The 19,535-nt window shown below is 66.0% G+C and overlaps 4 protein-coding genes across 4 annotated transcripts; 2 read left to right on the top strand and 2 right to left on the bottom strand.

Moving 5' to 3' along the window:
- Nucleotides 1-409: 409 nt before the first annotated feature.
- Nucleotides 410-3,337, top strand: EMIHUDRAFT_233663 (hypothetical protein; the record flags this gene model as incomplete). The annotated part of the gene is made up of 2 exons (XM_005782114.1): nt 410-433; nt 3,062-3,337. 2 exons carry the CDS (start codon nt 410-412, stop codon nt 3,335-3,337), a joined length of 300 nt encoding a protein of 99 aa, XP_005782171.1.
- Nucleotides 3,338-6,119: 2,782 nt separating this feature from the next.
- On the bottom strand, nt 6,120-6,636 carry EMIHUDRAFT_365774 (hypothetical protein; the record flags this gene model as incomplete). The annotated part of the gene is made up of 1 exon (XM_005782113.1): nt 6,120-6,636. A coding segment is annotated over exon 1 (414 nt), but the record flags the coding sequence as incomplete, so codon positions are not given.
- A 1,491-nt stretch (nt 6,637-8,127) lies between these two features.
- On the bottom strand, nt 8,128-11,790 carry EMIHUDRAFT_456738 (hypothetical protein). The gene is made up of 9 exons (XM_005782112.1): nt 11,314-11,790; nt 11,064-11,234; nt 10,902-10,923; nt 10,465-10,524; nt 9,889-10,057; nt 9,303-9,337; nt 8,839-8,923; nt 8,503-8,668; nt 8,128-8,269 (listed from the first exon to the last, which is right to left on the bottom strand). Exons 1-9 carry the CDS (start codon nt 11,767-11,769, stop codon nt 8,171-8,173), a joined length of 1,263 nt encoding a protein of 420 aa, XP_005782169.1. The 5' UTR covers nt 11,770-11,790; the 3' UTR covers nt 8,128-8,170.
- A 4,175-nt stretch (nt 11,791-15,965) lies between these two features.
- On the top strand, nt 15,966-17,826 carry EMIHUDRAFT_365767 (hypothetical protein). The gene is made up of 8 exons (XM_005782111.1): nt 15,966-15,988; nt 16,061-16,195; nt 16,265-16,276; nt 16,572-16,578; nt 16,615-16,702; nt 16,884-17,111; nt 17,318-17,432; nt 17,588-17,826. Exons 1-8 carry the CDS (start codon nt 15,983-15,985, stop codon nt 17,819-17,821), a joined length of 825 nt encoding a protein of 274 aa, XP_005782168.1. The 5' UTR covers nt 15,966-15,982; the 3' UTR covers nt 17,822-17,826.
- The last annotated feature ends 1,709 nt before the right edge of the window (nt 17,827-19,535 follow it).

The raw sequence follows: 19,535 nt of genomic DNA, 5'->3' as shown, positions 1-19,535 counted from the left end.
AGCCGGCGTGGCTAATAGCGGCCACTCTTCGGATCGCTGGTCGAGCGACCCGGGGGATGCCCCGCGCGCCTGACCCAGGCGCGAGAAACGAATCTGCGAGGCGTGGCCGCTCACGCGGCCCGATGGGGAGGAGGGGAAGACGTAGGGCGTGCTTGCGCGCCTTTCCGTGGCCCCTCCAACCCACCCGCGCTAGGTCTCGGGGGACGAAGGGGTCACACCCGACGACCTCGGGAACTAGCCGGGGCAGTCGGAGAAGTGGCAACTCCGTGCACTGACGGTCGGCCGTCAGAAAACACGCCTCCGTGGCTCGGGTTACACCAATCCTCGCTACCCAACGCGGCCAAAGGATATCCACCTCGAGAACCTCGAGAACATCGAAGGCTAAGCTCAAAAAGAAAAACTGCATAAGATGGCGGAGGAAGCGCCCAATGAGGTGCACGAGCTAGCTAACACCGTGGCGGAGACCGGCAGCCTTCCCCGTGCGGTGTGGACAGCGGCCGGGCGAGGCGACGAGGCGGCGTTGCTGGCGTGGCTCGAAAGCGGCGGGCGGGTCAATGCGACTTGCTGGGCAGGCAATGTGGGCACCGGCGTCACCGCGCTGATGCACGCCGCCCTCAACGGCCACGAGCGAGTGGTCGAGCTGCTGCTTCAGCGCGGCGCGGAGGTCAACAAGCAGAACAGCAATGGCGGCACCGCGCTGATGGGCGCCGCCTACTACGGCCATGCGCGGGTGGCCGACATGCTGCTTCAGCGCGGCGCGGACGTCAACCTGCAGAAGAGCGACGGCTTCACCGCGCTGATGCTCGCTGCCCAGGACGGCCACGAGCGGGTGGTCGACATGCTGCTTCAGCGCGGCGCTGAGATCAACCTGCAGAGGAGCGACGGCGGCACCGCGCTGATGCTCGCCGCCCAGGACGGCCACGAGCGGGTGAACGAGCTTCTGCTGCAGCGCGGCGCGGAGATCGACTTGCAGAACAGCGACGGCTACACCGCGCTGATGACCGCCGCCCGCTACGGCCACGAGCGGGTGGTCGAGCTGCTGATTCGGCATGGCGCGGATGTCAACCTACAGAACAGCAAGGGCGTCACCGCGCTGATGGGCGCCGCCGGCGACGGCCACGAGCGGGTGGTCGAGCTGCTGCTTCAGCGCGGCGCGGAGGTCAACAAGCAGGACAGCATCGGCGACACCGCGCTGATGCGCGCCGGCCTCCATGGCCACCCCGCCGTCGTGCTCCGCCTGCTTCGGGCTGGCGCGGATACAAAGCTGCGCGCTGCAGACGGCAAGTCCGCGCTGCAGATGGCCAAGGAGAATGACCACAGTGAGTGCGTCGAGGCCTTCCGGCAGCATATCGCGGAGGTGACTGCGGGCCGGCGCGAGGCGGCGGCGGGCAGCGCGGGCGGCGCTTCCTCGGTCGAGGCGGCGGTGGGAGCGAGGGCGGCGGCCTCTTCCGTTACGCTGGGCAGCCTTTCCAAAGAGGCGCTGGAAGCAGCTCTCGACGGCGACGAGGCAGAAATGCTGGCGTGGCTTGACAGCGGCGGGGGGGTCAATGCGACGCGCGTGGTAGGCGATGTGAGCGGCATCACCGCGCTGATGGTTGCCGCCCAGAAGGGCCACGAGCGGGTGGTCGAGCTGCTGCTTCAACGCGGCGCGGTTGCCAACCTGCAGAACAGCATCGGCAGCACCGCGCTGATGCTCGCTGCCCAGGAGGGCCACGAGCGGGTGGTCGAGCTACTGCTTCAGTGCGGTGCGGAGGTCAACCTGCAAGGCAGCGACGGCGGCACAGCGCTGATGCTCGCTGCCCAGGAGGGCCACGAGCGGGTGGTCGAGCTGCTGCTTCAGTGCGGTGCGGAGGTCAACCTGCAAGGCAGCGACGGCTGGACCGCGCTTATGTGTGCCGCTTGCCAAGGCCACCCCGCCGCCGTGCTCCGCCTGCTGCGGGCGGGCGCGGATACAAAGTTGCGCACTGAGGACGGCAAGTCAGCGCTGCAGTATGCCAGGGAGGAGGGCCACGCCGAGTGCGTTGAGGCTTTCCGGCAGCACATCGCAGAGGTGACTGCGAGCCACCGCGAGGCGGCGGCGGGCGGCGCGGGCGGTGCTTCCTCGGGCGAGGCGGCGGCGGGAGCGAGGGCCGTGGCCTTGGGCAGCCTTCCCAACGAAGCGGTGGCAGCAGCTCTCAATGGCGACGAGGCGGCGCTGTTGGCGTGGCTCGAAAGCGGCGGGCGGGTAAATGCGACTTGCCGGGCGGGCGATGGGAGCAGCATCACGCTGATGATGCTCGCCGCCAACCGCGGCCACGAGCGAGTGGTCGAGCTGCTGCTGCAGCACGGCGCGGAGATCAACCTGCAGAGCAGCGACGGCTTCACCGCGCTGATGCACGCTGCCACCAAAGGCCACGAGCGAGTGGTCGAGCTGCTGCTGCAGCACGGCGCGGATGCCAACTTGCAGAAGAGTGACGGCGACACCGCGCTGATTCTCGCCGCCATCGAAGGCCACGAGCGGGTGGTCGAGCTGCTGCTTCAGCGCGGCGCGGAGATCAAGCTGCAGAACATTTACGGCGGCACCGCACTGATGGTTGCCGCCGCCAACGGCCACCCCGCCAGTGTGCGCCTCCTGCTGCGGGCGGGCGCGGATACGACGGCCTGCGATGCGGGCGGCAGGACGGCGCTGCAGCTGGCCGAAGGGAGGGGCCACAGCGAGTGCGTGCGCGCCCTCGAGGAGCACGCGGCGGCGCAGGCAGCGGCGATGGCGGTGGAGAGTGCGGCGGCAGAGGCGGAGGCGGCGCGGCATGCCGAGGCGCTGTTGGCGGAGGAGGAGGCGGAGAAGGAGGCGGGGCGCGCCAAGGAGAGCAAGAAGGGTAAGAAGAAGAAGAAGAAGGGGAGGGGTGGCGGCGGAAGCGCTGGGCCGTCGCACGAGCCCGAGGATGAGGCGGAAGAGGCGGGAGAGGGCGAGGCGGCGGCGGCGGTAGAGGAGGCGGAGCTGGCGGCGGCGCTCGAGGAGAGCGCGAGGCTGGAGGGAGCGAGGCCGGTGGTGGAGGAGCGGACGCTTGTCGCTGCGACCGAGGCTGGTTCGCCGTCGGCTGCTGCCGAGGCGCCGGTTGCGAAGGAGGAGGAGGAGCCGCCGGCCGACTTCATCTGCCCGATCACGACCGAGATTATGGTCGAGCCAGTCGTGGCGGCCGATGGGCAGTCGTATGAGCGGACGGCGATCGAGCGTTGGCTTGCGACCAAGTCGACGAGCCCGCTGACCGGCGGCGAGCTCGAGCATAGTATCCTGATCCCGAACCACAACTTGCGCCGGACGATTCGAGAGTGGCAGGAGGCGCGGGCGTCACCTTGAGCCCCCAACGCGCGGTGAAGATTTTAGCATCTACCGCAACGGGGGGCAAGGGACCAACTACCAAGCGGTGCCCAAGCCCGCGCAGCGCAGCGCCGGGGAACGCGATCCTTCGCGAGCGTGCTTGATGTGAACGGACCAGTAGTTCTTGCTACTTTCGCGCTTGGGGTACACACCGCCCACACTTGGCGGGTGTTCCCTGCCGCCATGCACTGCGCGCACCGGTTGTGCGCTTTTTTGCGCGTGTTGCGCGGTGCGCCGCGTGCTAAGTTGTTTTCAGATATCAAAACACAGCCCGACCGACATCCCGAACCTTCAATCGGGGTCTCGACCCGACACGGCCCCGCGCACCGCGGAGGCCGCCTCTCCCGCTCCTATAGTCGCGTGGCGGGGAGAGCTGCAGCGACCGGCGCGCGATCTCCACCTCGACCCTATGCGGCTGCCCGCCGGAGCCGCAGACCTCCCTGCCCTGCAGCGCCTCGAGCCCGGCGGCTGCGAGGCTCGCGCTCTCGAAGAGCACAAACAGCGTCTTCGTCCCGTTGGTGGGGAGGAGCTTGAGGTGGCGGTAGCCGGGCAGATTGCTCACCAGGCCCGCCAGGCTGTCCTCGCCGACCCACTCCGGCAGCCGCCTCAGGCAGAGCGTGTCGTCGCTGCCCCTCTGCGCGTCGTCATAGCGCGATCGCTTGACGCCGCCGCCGCCGCCGACGCGCGGTGCCGCGCCCGCTGGCATCCCGGTGCGAGTACAGGGCGGCCGTCACGCGGGCGCTGTGGTTTCAACGGAACCGTGGGCGTGGCGAGAGCGGCGGCGGTGGGTGCAGGTGGTGAGATGGGAGAGGCGCCGGCGGCGCTGGTGCCGCGTTTGGCGGCTGGAGAGCGGCGGCGGCGGTGCGGGTCGCGGCAGGTAAGCTCCGACCTGGTAAGCTCCGGTAAGCTCCGACCTGCCCTTGCTTTTGCGTTCCACACACTTGTGCACTTGGGCAGCGCGCACCCACAGACACCAGACAGGGGTTCACCCCAAGGTTGTTGGCTGCTTGGCTACGCCCTGCGCGGCTGTGTGAGGACACTGCAGGTAAGAGATGCATTCTACCCCCGCCCAAACACCTACACACGTCCTCGCCCGGGGGCGAAGCTGTGTTCGAATGCAACGCCGGCAGCAGCAGCTTGAGCTCGCCAAGAGACGAGCACAACGACGCCGCGCGGTAGTATACGTCCCGTCGTGCGTCCTCGCACTCTACTCTTCTCCCTCGCTCGCCACCGCGTGCAGCAGCACGGTGCGCGCAACTCAAAGACAGCGCCGTCGGCCGTGAGCGCAACTCAAAGACAGCTCGTGGATCTCGTAGATCGAGAGGACGAGGAGCGCCGCCCGCGCGCGGGCCGGCGCGGGGAAGAGCGAGTGGCTTGCCGGCGACCACGGCGCCGCCGCCCGCCGGATCAGCGCCGCCGCAGCGCGTGCTCCTCTTCACGCGCCGCGCTCTCCACGCGGGGCGCAGCGCCGCTAGAGCGGTTTGATGGCGAAAAAGACCTAACGGCTTTGAGGTGTGAAGAGACGCTTTTCTCACTATTCGACTCGGATAGGGCTCGAGGCGCCGTTTTATCAGACGCCGTGCAAGGGGCGTGTCGCGCGTGTGCTGCGCTACGCGCTCGGCGCCGTTTGCACGGCGCGGAGCGCCCTTGGGGCGGTGAGAAGTTGCCGGACGGCGTTCACGGCTCGAGGTGTGAAGCGACGCCGTCCACACGTTCTGCTATGAACAGGGCTCGGCTCGCCGGCTCACGAGGCGGCCTTGGCGGTGCGTTTGCAGCACGTGCTCCTCTGTACGCGGCGAAAAAAAGACTTAGCGGCTTTGAGTGTCCCCGAGTCGCCCATGAAAACAATGTGCCGACCTTGAGGAACTTTGGTGCAGGTTCCATTCCAAAAAAAACAGCAACGGTCCGAAAACAAATTGGGCCGGGTTGACATGTTTGCAACGGTTTGTGAGCCGCATGGGGAGTAGGAGATGCCCGGGTGCGCCCCCGAGGCGTCTCCGGCCTCCCCTCGCCTTGAGCGAGGAGATCTCTCGAGGAGATCTCTCGAGGAGAGCGCGGCGCCATCGAGCGAAGCGGCGGGATCATTTTAGGCGCAACCCGCCGCGCGGGCACTGCGCCGCCCGGGACGCCGATGTCCGCCGCTCCTTTTCGCGCCGGGTGGGGCTAACGGCCCACGGCGGCGCTATAGAATGTCACAGACACAGTCAGCATTTACCATTTGCGCGCGAACAATCTCGTGCAGTCCTGGACTCACTGTGTCATTCTTACCTGAGTTGTTCGGAATGTGCATGTTAACTCCTCCCCTGCTGCAGCTCCGTCCTCGCTCGGGAACGCAACCTGAACCTCTCGTCCGTGACGCTTCGCCTCCGCGCGGCGCACGTCTCTCGTCTGGCGCGCCGCGCCGCGCGCCGGCCCGCCGGCTTTTAGCGGCAGGTTTTGCCGCGGCGGTGACTGCAGACTGGCGGCGCCCGGCGGGCCCATGCGGGGTGGCGCTGACTTTATGGCAGCTAGGCCGTATAGGCAGGATACAAAACCCGCTGCTCTCCCTCCCGCGCAGTGTCGTCTCTCCGCGGCGGCGTACTTGACCGGGTCGCTCGCGCGCATCCCGCCGCGTCGCCGGTAGCGGTAAAGTACGCCGCTAACGTACGCCGGAGGGGGGGTCGCGAGCGCGCAGCTCCGCGAGCAATCGTTTCAGCCTTCAGGCTCCTCCGCCCTGCGTGCGGTTGCGGTTCTCCTCGAGCTCCGCGTCGCGCGCCGCCACCGCCCCCTTGAGCTCCGCCACCTGGTCGAGCGCGTCGCCGAGCAGCCCCTTGGCCACGCCAAAGTCGCGCAGCTGCTCCACGCCGCCGCTCGCCCGCACCTCGGCGGCGTTGTCGGCCACATAGCGGCGGCACTGCGCGAGGAGCCGCCCGTCGCCCGTCGCGTGCGCCGCCTCGAGCAGCGGCACGGCGGTCGCCGGCGCGACGCTCTCCTGCAGCGCCTGCGCGCAGAGCAGCTCGAGGCGCGGCACCTGGTACATCTGCGCCAGCTGCCGCAGGTCGAGCGCGCGCTGCGCCCTGCCGCCCTCCTCCTCGCCGAGGTCGAGCTGGTCGGTGCAGAGGTAGCGGACGAGGGCGGTGAAGGTGGTGAGGTCGGTTTCGCGCACCGTGACCTCGGCGGCGTCGCGCTCCTTCATGCCGATGCCGAACATGGTCCGAAAGAACACGGACCGAATGCAGAGCAGGTTCTTGCTCACGTGCTCGTAGCGCTCCGCGTCATCGCCGACGATGAAGGTGACCTTGCCCTCAGGGAGATCGGGGTCGCCGCACGCCTTTCCGAGGTCGGCCACCAGGGTCGAGGGCGGCACCACAATCGGCGCGAAGGTGGGAGGCGGAGGAGGCGCCGACACGCAGACCTGGCGGAGGGAGCCGCTCGTGCAAACCAGAAGAGCGCTGCCGTCGGTGCTGATGGCGATGTCGTATGGACTGTTGAACTGCGCCGCGCCGCCCACGCCATCCGCGCTGCCGCGAGTGCCGCTGCCCGCCACCGTCGTCACCTCGCCAGTCCCCACCTCCACTCGCCGGATCTTGTGGTTGAAGTGGTCTGCCACAAACAGAGCGCTGCCGTCTGGGCTGATGGCGACGCCGTGTGGGTAGTAGAACTGCGCCGCGCCGCCCACGCCATTAGCACTGCCCCCGGCCCCGCTGCCCGCCACCGTCGTCACCGCGCCCGTCGCCACCTCCACCCGCCGGATCTTGAAACCGCGGAAGTCAGTGACAAACAGAGCGCTGCCGTCCGGTGATGGCGACGCCGTGTGGGTAGTAGAACTGCGCCGCGCCACCCACGCCGTCAGTGCTGCCGCGAGTGCCGCTGCCCGCCACCGTGGTCACCGCGCCCGTCGCCACCTCCACCCGCCGGATCTTGTGGTTGCCCCACTCCGACACAAACAGCGCCCTTCCGTCGGAGCTGATGACGACGCCGTTTGGGCGACTGAACTGCGCCGCGCCACCCACGCCGTCAGCGCTGCCCTCGGTGCCACTGCCCGCGAGAGTGGTCACCGCGCCGGCCGCAGCCTCCACCTGCATGATCTTGTGGTTGCTGTAGTCTGTCACAAACAGAGCGCTGCCGTCGGGGCTGATGGTGACGCCGCGTGGGAGGGTGCCTTCCAGGGTTGCCACGCTGCGCACGCGCCCGGCCGCAGAGACGTGCAGCACTGAGTCATCAGTGGTGACGTACCAAGCGCCCGCGCGATCGCTCACGACACCGTACACGTTGCGCGCTGCCAGAATGCCGTCCTCGTCGTCGAAAGGCTGCGTGGTGCCGTCCTCGTCCTCGAGCGGCAGCGTGGTGACCTGGCCGAAGACGCGCGCGCCAAAGAGGGGCGCCTCGAAGCCAGCCGCGACCGTCATTCTGCAACCCGCCCATCATTTCCGAGACTTGAGTTCTGTTTCACCATCGGTCGACGGCCTTGGCGGGGCAGCGCGTCGTCGCTGTGGCGGCTGGGGGGACGCATGGCCTCGTCCTCACCGCCGACGGCGCTGTCCTCACTTGGGGCCACGGACACCGGCTGCCTAGGCCACGGTGAGGATCTGTCGCGGGACCAGCTGCTGCCACAAAGAACTAAGAAGATCGAGGCGTGGGCGCCGGGGCTGTGAGGACGTGAGGAGGAGGTGGGGCAGAGGGCGCAACGGGGGGCACGCTCGACGGGTGCAGCAGGAGGCTGGAGGGCGGGAGAGTACGTGTACGGTTTGTGCGCGTGGTCCGACTCCGAGGTGTTCCTGTACACGCGTGTAAGATGGCGCTTTATTGAGTAAAGCTTCACGACTGGAACTGTCACGACGCCAGTCCAAAGACGCGCACTGAGTTTGCGAACGCGGCCGCCGCCACCTCCGCCTCGCCCTCCTCTCCTCCGCCCCGCGCGCCGCTGACCACCTGCAGTACACGCACACGTCTGTATTTAACTCTCGGCTGTGTAGCGCGACTCAGCCTCTCCACTGCATCTCGGCTGCCTCTCGATTGCATTTCGGCTGTGCATCTCGGCTCCCATCTCGGCGCGATGTCAGCTATCGCAGCTGCATCTCGGCTCCAAGTCACCTGAAGGACGTGCTGGATGTGGAGGTATGGGGAGATCTGGGGAGATCTGGGGAGATCTGGGGAGATTTCACCTGCAGGACGTGCTGGATGTGGCACGGCTCGCCCCGGTCCTTGACCGTCGCGCCGCGCCGCCACCGCTCCTTCTTCTCCTCGGCCCAACCGCAAACCGCTCCGGTGGCGGCGTGGCGCAGCGGGCGGAGGTGCGAGGCGCCCGCGTGCGTGCGCCTGACGCCGCACCTGTTCACAGCCCACACGTGTGTGACGACACGCTCTTCACACCTGCCCGCGCGTACGCTCGACACCCAGCACCAGTCCTGCAGGTGAACTCTCCCCATCTCTCCCCCATCTCTCCCCCATCTCTCCCCCATCTCTCCCCCAGATCTCCTCAGATCTCCCCGACATCGCACCACGGAGCGTCCGTCTCCAGATGAAGCCGGCCCAGCGGCACTCGCGCCGCGACGGCCAGGTTTGCCTCCGTCTTGAGCGAGCAGCCTAGTGATCAGGGGTGAGCTATGGAGAGCTATGGGGAGATATGGGGAGATGGGGGGAGATGTGAGCGAGCAGCCTAGTGATTAGGGGTGAGCTATGGAGAGCTATGGGGAGATATGGGGAGATGGGGGGAGATGTGAGCGAGCAGCCTAGTGATTAGGGGCGAGCTATGGAGAGATATGGGGAGATATGGGGAGATATGGGGAGATGGGGGGAGATGTGAGCGAGCAGCCTAGTGATTAGGGGTGAGCTATGGAGAGATATGGGGAGATATGGGGAGATGGGGGGAGATGTGAGCAAACAGCCTAGTGATTAGGGGCGAGCGATTCGTTGTCCTCGACCCACCGACTCGCTGAGCCGCCTCGGGTCTTGAGCGAGCAGCCGTTGATGCCGATCTCGAGACCGAGCGAGAGCAGCCTACGTGTACCACAACTCCAGAGTCTCGAACCCAGCGTGGGTTCAGTCCCGTGGGCCGTGCCGTGGCCGAGCGAGAGCAGTCTCCGTGGCGACTGCGCCAACATCGGGGCGGAAAGACGGTCTCAGAGCCAACACCGCGTCGAAACGAGCGACTCGCGTGCCGCGGGGTACGGCGGAATGCGGCCGACTACGGCCGAAGTGCAGCTAAACACGCGTCCTCTCGAGCGCTGCTTGGAGACCGGACTACGCACGGAGGTCGTACCTCCGACCCGAGGTGCCGTCTTGAGGGTCCGTCTTGAGGGTCCGGCTGGGGCTGTGTGGCTATGTGCATGAGTCGGGGCGGCCATGTGTCTATCTGAAGGCCCCAGTGACCGGTCTAGAGGTCTGTGTGTGGCCTGGGGGGGCCAAACAATAAGGCGAGGGGTTCCTAGTAAGCGGTTGGGGGGTGCGAGCCCGTGCTATAGTGCAGTGAATACTTACTTCCTGAAGTAACTTCATCCTTCAGATAGACACATGTGGCGGGTCTCTGCTCCGCATCTAGCGACAGCAGCTGCTCCAGCTCCGCCGCGTCGCCGTCGAACGAGTGTACGACCCCTCCCGCCGCCCCGACAGCCCCGCGCCTCTCCTTGCACATGGCCGCGAACTCGCCCCGCGCCGCGCGGTTGTGGAGGAAGAGCGGCGGGCCGCCCTCCGTCGCCAAGCCGAGCTGCGCCGCGAAGCCTGCGGGGGAGATGTGGGGAGATGTGGGGAGATGTGGGGAGATGTGGGGAGATCGGGGGAGGTCTGGGGAGGTCGGGGGAGGTCGGGGGAGATCGGTACGACACTTCCGCTTCCCGGGTGCAGCGGCATAGAGGTGTGACTCGGCTATATCTCGGCTATATTCTCCGCATACATTCTCCCCATATCTCCGCATATCTCCCCACATCTCCCCAGATCTCGCCATATCTCCCCAGATCTCCCCATATCTCGCCATATCTCGCCATATCTCCCCACATCTCCCCAGATCTCGCCACATCTCGCCACATCTCCCCACATCTCCCCAGATCTCCCCAGATCTCGCCACATCCCCCCAGATCTCGCCACATCTCCCCAGATCTCGCCATATCTCCCCATCTAGGCGGGGAGGCCTGCCCGCTGCACGAGCCGAGGGCAAAAGTGCAGCCGGTCGTAGTCGAGGCCGCACTCACCTGGGAGATGTGGGGAGATGTGGGGAGATGTGGGGAGATGTGGGGAGATGTGGGGAGATGTGGGGAGATGTGGGGAGATGTGGGGAGATGTGGGGAGATGTGGGGAGATGTGGGGAGATGTGGGGAGATGTGGGGAGATGTGGGGAGATATGCCTCGCTGTCGCACTCGCCTGGGAAGGTATCGCGCGTAACCAGCTGTACGGACGAATAGAGCCTGGGCTCTGAGCTAGAGGCTGCGCCATATCTCGCCATATCTCCCCAGATCTCGCCATATCTCCCCATCTAGCCGGGGCTCTGAGCTAGAGGCTGCGCCATATCTCCCAAGATCTCGCCATATCTCCCCATCTAGCCGGCTCTGAGCTAGAGGCTGCGCTCGCCGATGGCGGCGACGAGGCCCTCCTATCGTCAATGCCATTCGTTCGTATCACCGTGTGCCTGGTCAACACACTCTTATTGTTTTTTACGGCGGCGAGGCCCGCCTGCCGCCCCTATGACAGAGGAGATATGGGGAGACATGGGGAGATACGGGGAGAGTTCACCTCCCGCCCCTGCGACAGGAGGCGTCGCAGCGCCTGCGCGTGCGCCTCAATCGCCGCCATCACTGAAGGCCGCGCAAGCACCTCAGCCTCGATCGCCGCCAGCGTCTCCTCGCCGCCGCCGCCGCCGTCCGCCGCCGCCGCCATCGCCGCCTCGATCTCGGCCCTCTCCGCCTGCCATGATTGTTCTTGAATTGCGTACCAGGTGTTCTTGCTCGAGTGGGAGTGGTAGTCTTCTCTCGGCCCGATCCGCCTCGGGCAGAAAGTCAAGGCAGCGCGTGGGGTGGACACCGACGGTCGAGTGGAGCCGGACGGGGCAGCCGCCGGCGCGCTGCCGACGCACGAGCTCGAGCGCCAGCCTCGACTCCTCGAGCGTTCCGGCGGTGACGATGGCGTGCTGCACGCCGCACGCGGCGGCTCGCGCCAGGACGGCGTCGAGGTCGGCCTCGTGCGCCTGCTTGCCGCGGTAGCTGCCGGCAAACATCGAGTCGAGCAGATTCGCTCCGATGTCGACGAAGCGAGCCGCGGTGGGCGTCGGCGCCGCTGCCACGGCTTCGCTCGCCGGCGGCGGCGGCGGCGGCGGCGGCGGCTGTGTTGGCTTTGGAACGGCGGTCAGAGCGACGCGGTGAACGCGTGTCGGTGGCGTGACTGTGCCGGCGCGACACTGCGCCAGCAGCAGCTGGAGACTCTGGAGCGAGGCGCTGCTCATCCAACTCGTGAGAAGGCAGGCTGACCCGTGTGCGGGGTAACCCGCGCGCGGGGAAGCTTGAGCACTTGAGCACTGGATAGGGTCGGTTCCGCATGGTACGGGACCCCTCGATCGTCTCGCCCTCCCTCACTGGTGTGTTCATTGGGGGGGGTCATAACAAACACGGTACAGGATCGAGGTGCACGCTGCCGAGGCATACCCATCAGACTCTTACTGAATATGTGATTTTTACATCTCAAGGCGGTGTAGATCTACAACAACAAACAAGCAGAGAGAGAGAGAGAGACCTTAGGGGCCTAGAGAACACAAACCCTCTCTCTTTTCTCCCAGTAAGCTAAAAGTACGTAACAAGCAAAAAACTACCCCCTCCGGGCGGCTTTGCGCACGGGTCGGGTCTGCGAATCACGGGCTGACGTGGCCTGCATCCTGCGCCTAGTTGCTGCCGCGTCAGCGGAGACGCACAACAGGTCCTCCGCCACCTCTGAGGGGAAGAGCCCTCCGGCTAGCTTTGTCCACTGCCTCTCCGCAGTAGTATCCTCTGGCACCAAGGTAAATTTCCAGAACACACAGCGGTCTACTTTCACAAAGTATAAGTCCCATCGTGCGGCAATCGCCTCCAGATGCCCGCATCCCACTTCGTACCTAAATCCACCATACGCGTTGCAGCAGGGTTTTAGTCCACCAGCAACCGCCTGTATCCAAAGACACGCCATCGAGACCCCAGACTTCCCGTCCACTCTGGTCCCAAGCCGCACCTCTTCACCCAAGTCTACTCTCGTCAAATGCAGCAGCACTGTATCCGTCACCTCCCTTCTCCTCCATAGATTGTCTCCAGCCCACCTCACCATGCTCTTCACGGGCACCCCCCCCCACTCATTACATCTCTCTCTCTCTCTCTCTCTCTCTCTCTCTCGGTAGCAGAGAGGGTAGCAGAGAGGGTAGCACGTAGCAGAGAGGGTAGCAGAGAGGGTAGCAGAGAGGGTACCAGACGACTGGGCAGCGGCTGGCATGCTGCCCACCCTCATCGCCGTCTGGTACGTTGCCAACCTCTTTTTCAACATCGGGATGAAGCGCTCCCACGCCCTCCTCCCCGACGTCATGCTGCTCACCAGCCTGCAGATGATGGCGGGCGGCCTCGCGCTGCCCGCAGCCTTTGCCTTTGGCAGCGACCTCGACCCGGCTCGGTGGTGGGCGTGGCGGAGGCAGCTGACAGTGTCCTCGGTGCTGCTGCTGTGTGGCACCCTCTGCACCAACGTCTCACTCGTCCTCCTCTCCGTCTCCTTCACCCACGTCATTAAGACTTGCGAGGCGCGGGCCACCACCGCGGCTGCTGCTAGCGCTGCAGCATCTCGCACCCTGGCCTCAATCCCTAGTGCCACAGTTCGTATCGCCTCTCCCTCCCTCCCTCCCTCCCTCCCCCCCCTTCTCTCTCTCTCCCAACAGACAAGAGCGCGCCCTCTGCTCCGCAACTCAGCCGTTCTTCGCGATGGTCATCGTGGGCGTGTGGGACCATCGCTGGCCGGGGGCGACAGCGGCGCTCGCGACGGCGACCACCGTCAGCGGCGTGCTCGTTGCCAGCGTGTCACAGCGGCACAGCGCCGGAAAGGCGTCAGACCTGAGCGCGGGCATCGCTGTGGCAACGCTGGCAAGATCTGTTTGCAGTGGGCAGTGACAGCACCTCGGCACGGCTGCGCGGTGTGAGCAGGCGATGCTGGCAAATCTATCGCTCCAGCTGCGGAACGTGCTCAACAAGCGGCTCATGCAGCTGTCTCCACCGGCGGAAGCCGCCGACGATCGCCTGCTCAGCGAGAATGGAGAGGGCGACCCGGAGGAGCTGCGGAAGGGTGTCGGCGAGGACGACGAGCCGGAAGAGCAGCAGCGGAGGGGCGGCGGCGGCGGCGCCGTGCCCGTAGGGCCAATGAAGCCGGCGGACGCTATCCTGCTCGTCCGCCACGCCAAGCTGTGACGATGTCTCCTGACGCGACCGTGTGTGGGCAGGCGGAGCTGTTGCTCGTGAGCCTCACCGCCGCGCTGCCCATGCAGCTCGCGCTGCACGCCGGCTGCTGCGGCGTCTCGCTCATGCTCCGCACCGCACCAAGCGAGAGCCGGCACGCCCGCCACTATGGACGCCTCCGACTCAGCTGTCGCATCCAACGCCCTCGTCACTGCCGCCTTCGCCACTGCCCTCGCCCGCTGCCAGCCCTCGCCGCTGCCGCCCTCATCGCTGCCGCCCACACACCGCCACACCGCCACAGGTACGCGCACTACGCCGACGCCAACCCGCTCTGGTGCGCGCCCGTCCGCCCGCCCGCCCGCCCGCTGCCGCCCGCGGTTGCCGTCGCAACTGCCCTGACTGCTCGGCCTTTGCTGCTACCCCCCTTCCCTTCCCTCTCGCCAGGATCCTCGTGCCGCCCCTATCGTTTGTGGCGTACCAACTCGCCTCGATCGGCACTCTCGCGCGCGTCGAGCCCGTGCTGCACGCTGTGAACACACGCCACCGAGCGCATCGTCGCGACTGCAGCACTTCGTTTCACAGCACCAGCGGTGAACAGGTGCTCAACGCCATCAAGCGCATCATCGTGATTGGACTCGGCGCTCTCCGCACGTTTGATCGCTTCGAGTGTGGGCGGTGGTCTTACCCCTGGCCCGAGGCATAGGTGCGCTCTGGATGCTCGAGCCCGTCTCGTTCGGCTTTGGGTGTGGCGCCACCGTCGCCATCGGAGGCGCCGCCGTTGCACCACCGACACAGCCGTCGCACAGCCCTCGCCGCCCCTCAACACTCTCCACACCATTCCACACGCCCCGTGATATCAGGAGCCGCCGCCTTTGCCATCAGCAGCCGCGTCCTCGTCTCGCACGCAGCGCACGCGCGCCTCGCCCTCGCCCTGGCCCTCGTCCTCGCCCTCCTCCTCACCGCGTACACTTCTGGCGCCTTCGACGCGGAGAGCGGTCCGCCGTCGCCGCCGCCGCCCGAGACACCCACGCGGCTTCCGAGCCAGTCTCACACCGTGCCGAAGCACCAACACCACGCCACCTCGCCGTCGCCAAGGAAGGGTGGGAAGTAACCTGACACGCGAAACGATCGTGGCTGCACTACGGAGGAACGCGAGAAGATCGCGTTTCGCGTTTCAGGTTTCAGGAAGCATCCCACCCTTCCTGTGCGTATGTATGTAACTGTAGAAAGATTTAGGTTTGGGGCAGAGCGAGTGGGAGAACTTTTCGGCGGTCGCGTGGAGGCTGAGCCCTGACTGTCAGGCTGTCAGGTGCTGTCAGGTGATCTGTCAGGCTGTCAGGCACTGTCACAGGCACTGTCAGGTGCCTATGTCAGACCAGCTGTCAGGTGCTGTCAGTGCTGTCGGGTGCTGTCGGGTGCTTGTCTGACATCAGAGGGGCTCCGTAGCTGTCGGGTGCTGTCGGAGCTGTCGGGTGTTGCTGTCAGACGCTGTCGGAGCTGTCAGAGCTGTCGGGCTGCTGCTGCTGTCACCGAGACGCCGGTGCTGTCAGGTGCTGTCGGTTGGTGCTGTGACGCCGGTGCCGATCGAGAACCTGCTCGACGGCGACAAGCCCTAGAAGCGGAATACGTATTCTTGTACTCCAACTAGCGCCCGAGAAGACACGTATTCAGCTGTATTCACCCGTATTCCGCTGTACTCACTGTATTCTTCTCCGCTGTATTCACGCGGTGCTCTGAATACGCTGCACAATACCGTATTCGTGCCCTGAAGCTGGCGTATTCCACACGTAGGACAGACCTCGACGCGCTCGCCGCGAAGCTGTCGGAGATCGGCGCAGACGACGTGCTCTGCGTGCTCACGACAACGTCATATCTCCCCATATCTCCCCATGTTGAGCGACGCCTCATCGATATCTCCCCATATCTCCGCACATCTCCCCATATCTTTCCATATCTTTTCATATCTCCCCACATCTCCCCATGTAGATCGTGCTTTGCCCCGCGCGGTGTCGACAAGCTTCTCGACGTCGCGCGCCTCTGCGCCGAGCAAGGCGCGATACCGCACCGCCCACGGGACTGAACCCACACTGGGTTCGATACTCGGGAGGTATGGGACTAGGGGCGCCCCACCTCTGCAACAGCCGCGATACCGCACCACCCACGGGACTGAACCCACGCTGGGTTCGATACTCTGGAGGTATGGGACTAGGCGTGCCCCACCTCTGCAACAATGCGTACGGCGTGCAGTGCGACCGCTGCATGAAGGCCGCCGCCCGCGCCTCGACGAGCCGCCAGGTGCTTCTTTCCCGTGCGACCTGTTTTTTCTCTTTTCTCCAGGCCATCGCCAGCGCCTCCCGCCACGGCCGCCTCGACTGCTTCGTCCAGTCGACCGACAAGAACTTCCTTGTCCCCGTCGGCGGCGCGATCGTCGCCACCGCCGACGGCCGGCACGGGCCGGAGCTGCTCGCGAAGGCGCAATCTCGTGCAATCTCGTGCAATCTCGTGCAATCCCGGTTCTAAGCTGCGGAGCTGCTAGCGAAGGTGCGGTCGACCGGCCGCGCCTCGATCTCGCCCCTCCTCGACCTTTTCTTTCCGGGCGTCCACCTGGTTTGTTTTTCTCCTGGTTTATAGGCCGCGCCTCGACCTCGTCCTCGCCCTCTCTCGTTTCTAAAGAAAGAAAGAAAGAAAGAAAACAGACAACCCAAGGGAGGGATGGGAGGACGGCACGCCGCCACCACACAGGGATTTTAAGGAGTTTCTAAATAAATAAATAAATACAACGGACATCCCAAGCTAGGGCTGGGTCGAGGACAGACACGTCCCCACCTTTGCAGGAGTTTCTCTACGCTATGCGCAGGCGTTTTGCTTTCTTTCTCGAGAATTCTTTCTAGGCCGCGCCTCGATCTCGCCCGTCCTCGACCTCTTTTGCACGCTGCTCCACCTCGGCGCCGACGGATGGCTGCGCCTCCTCGAGCGGCGGCGGGCATCACACCCTCCCATCGCACCCTCCCATCGCACCCTGCCATCGCACCCTCCCATCGCACCCTCCCATTGCACCCTCCCATCGCACCCTCCCATCGCACCCTCCCGTCACACCCTCCCATCGCACCCTCCCATCGCACCCTCCCACATCACACCCTCCCGTCACACCCTCCCTCAGGCGCGCCGCCTTCCCGGCCTTCCGGCGCAGGCTCGAGGCGGTGGCGGCCAAGCACGGCGAGAGAGTGCTGCACACGCCAAACAACGGCATCTCGATGTCGGTGACGCTCACGCCGCCGGAGGGGTCCAAGCCCGCCGGCTCGCTCGGCGCCTCGCTCTTCGTGCGGCTCGTGTCGGGGCTGCGCGTCGTCACGCCCTCTGCCGCCGGCAAGACGGTCGGCGGCATCTCGGAACCTCCTCGGAACCTTCTCGGAACCTTCTCGGAACCGCCCTATAGGCAAGACGGTCGGTGGCATCCCCTTTGAGTCTTACGGCGCGCACTACTCCAGTCTCTGACAATCTCGGGCACACTTCGGCCAATCTCGGGCACATCTCGGGGCATAATCTCGGCCGATCTCGGGTCCGTGGACGCGTCCAGGACATGTCCATGTCTCACCCCCCCCCCCCAGGCGCGCACTACTCGGGCTACCCGTGCGCGTACTTCTCCGTCGCTTGCGCCATCGGCATCGCGGACGGCGACGTCGACCTCTTCCTGCGCCGCCTCGACAAGGCGCTCGCACACACACACACCGCTCACCCACGCGCACCGGGCCCTTGCACTTTGAATGCCGTGGGGCTCCTGACGTCAGACGTGGAGACGCGAGGGTCGCCCCCCCTTGCCCCACCACCTCGTGTGTGTGGAGAAGCTTACCGTACCTAACCTAGGCGCTCGCCGAGTGGAAGAAGCCGCCGCGCCAGCCAAAGGCTAAGGCGGGCGGCGCGGACGGCGCGGCGGGGAACGGGTCCAGCGCCGCAAAGGAGCGGGACCTCGCCAAGGACTTCCGGCCCAACCCCTCCGCCAAGGAGTTTGTGCCGGCCGCGCCACCCGCGCCTTGCATGACGGCGGCGCCGCCCTGTTCCGCGGGGAAGGCGGAGGAGAAGGGGGTGGCGGCCGAGTGAGCGCGCGGAGCATGCAGCGCACCCACTGATGAAGCCAATCATCAAAGAGATATATTTCCCATTTCGTGCACAAAGAGCACAGGCTAGTTCCATTTCACTGTGGCACAGCTCGCGTTACAAAACCTTGATTTTGACCATTGCGCGAAAAAGGTACATCTCGGTGCCTTCCAGAGGCAGCTGCGACCCCGCCGAGTAGACGGCGTCACACAGCAGGTGGCGCGGTGTGACGCCGTCCACTCAGCGGGGTCGCAGCTGCCTCTGCGCGTCCTGTGGATGTACCTTTGTCGCGCGCCGGAGACGACTCGACGCCGCTGAGATCGGAGATCAAGCTCTGACAGGTCGCACGTCGCTCCTTTGACGCCGACGTGACTCACCCGTGCAGATCACATCAGGACACGGTCTCGACGCGCTCGGTACGACGCCTGCGACCCGTCTCGGGTCAGGTGGCACGACGCTCATCGCGCCTACCAGCGCTGCCGTGCAGGTTGCCACGACGAGGTCGAGCACGCTTCTATACGCTCGCCGAGCCTTCCTTTCCATCCCATTTGGCAGCCTGGGAACGGTGGCGGTCAGAGGCAAAGCATACGAGGGGTGGTGGAACCACATGTCACGGCTACTGCCGGCTCGACCCCACGATAGCCTCCGGAGGCTGACTTTGAGGCACAATCATCGGACGACGTCGGCGAGTTGAGTCGCGCTCGCGGTAGCCAGATGACCTCTCATACTAGTATCATCGGCCATGGCCGCAGAAAGCGCGGGGGAGGGCGCTGGGAGCAACACGGAGCTCCGTTGGACGTTTTCAAGATTAGCGTGTCAGAGTGAAATGGAACTAGCCACAAAGGTGGCACCCTCGGCCAGCTGAAGCTCTCGACTCGTCGACCGAACTCTGGACGATGCCGATCTCTCTCTCAAACCACCAGCGCCAGGAACGACGTGCCGCGGCTCGCCGCGCATCTGTTGCGACCGACGACGTGCCCGACGCCGTCCCGCGGCCGCAAGGAAGAGGCCCGCGCAACCATTTCTGGGATCCGCGGCCGCCGGGCGTGTGGCGGCACAACGAGTCGAACGAACCGTTCCAGAGCAGAGCGGCGGCTCGCCGCGCATCTGTTGCGACCGACGACGTGCCCGACGCCGTCCCGCGGCCGCAAGGAAGAGGCCCGCGCAACCACTTCTGGGACCCGCGGCCGCCGGGCGTGTGGCGGCACAACGAGTCGAACGAACCGTTCCAGAGCAGAGCGGCGCGTCTCGCGAGCGCCCGCGGCCGCCACGCCGCCGCCGTCCGCGGCCGACGGTGGTCGCGAATCAACGCGGCGCGGTGCAACGAGGCCATGTGGCGGCCCGGCTTCGACCACTCCCGCCTCGAGCTCCTCGACGTCGGCGACCTCGGCCGCACCAGCGTACCAAGCCCCAGCGGCGGCAGCAGCGGCAGCGCTACCGGCGGCAGCGGTGACGGCGCCTTGGCGTGCTACTACTGCGGCGCGCTGCTCTGGCCGGGCGAGGCGAAGCCCGTGCCGAAGACGGGCGGGTGCAAGCGCGGCCGTGCGTGCTGCGCCGAGGGCCAGGTCCACGTGCCCAGGCCGAGAAGGAGACCGCCGTGGCCCTCATCGACCGCGGCTGGAAGGTGAGCAAGTCGGCGGGCGATGCGGCCCTGTGGAACGCGGACGACCTCGATGACGACTTCTGAGTTGGTGACGAGGTCGCTCTCGCTGCCTGC

The sequence above is a fragment of the Emiliania huxleyi genome (genome assembly GCF_000372725.1).
Source record: "Emiliania huxleyi CCMP1516 chromosome Unknown EMIHUscaffold_193, whole genome shotgun sequence".
NCBI lineage: Eukaryota > Haptophyta > Isochrysidales > Noelaerhabdaceae > Emiliania > Emiliania huxleyi.
Note: the sequence above shows the minus strand (reverse complement) of the source record. Positions and strands in the feature narration are given on the sequence as shown.

What these genes read in the sequence shown, in the direction of transcription:
- EMIHUDRAFT_456738 (XM_005782112.1), bottom strand. Translation starts at nt 11,769, where the DNA reads ATGAGCAGCGCCTCGCTCCAGAGTCTCCAGCTGCTGCTGGCGCAGTGT. An exon ending in GACGCGGCGGAGCTGGAGCA is followed by an intron (nt 9,338 to 9,888) that starts GCTGCTGTCGCT and finishes TGGTACACGTAG; the next exon opens with GCTGCTCTCGCTCGGTCTCG. An exon ending in TCTCGAGATCGGCATCAACG is followed by an intron (nt 8,924 to 9,302) that starts GCTGCTCGCTCA and finishes CCTGATCACTAG; the next exon opens with GCTGCTCGCTCAAGACGGAG.
- EMIHUDRAFT_365767 (XM_005782111.1), top strand. An exon ending in CTGCGCCTCCTCGAGCGGCG is followed by an intron (nt 16,703 to 16,883) that starts GCGGGCATCACA and finishes ACCCTCCCTCAG; the next exon opens with GCGCGCCGCCTTCCCGGCCT. An exon ending in TCCTGCGCCGCCTCGACAAG is followed by an intron (nt 17,433 to 17,587) that starts GCGCTCGCACAC and finishes TACCTAACCTAG; the next exon opens with GCGCTCGCCGAGTGGAAGAA.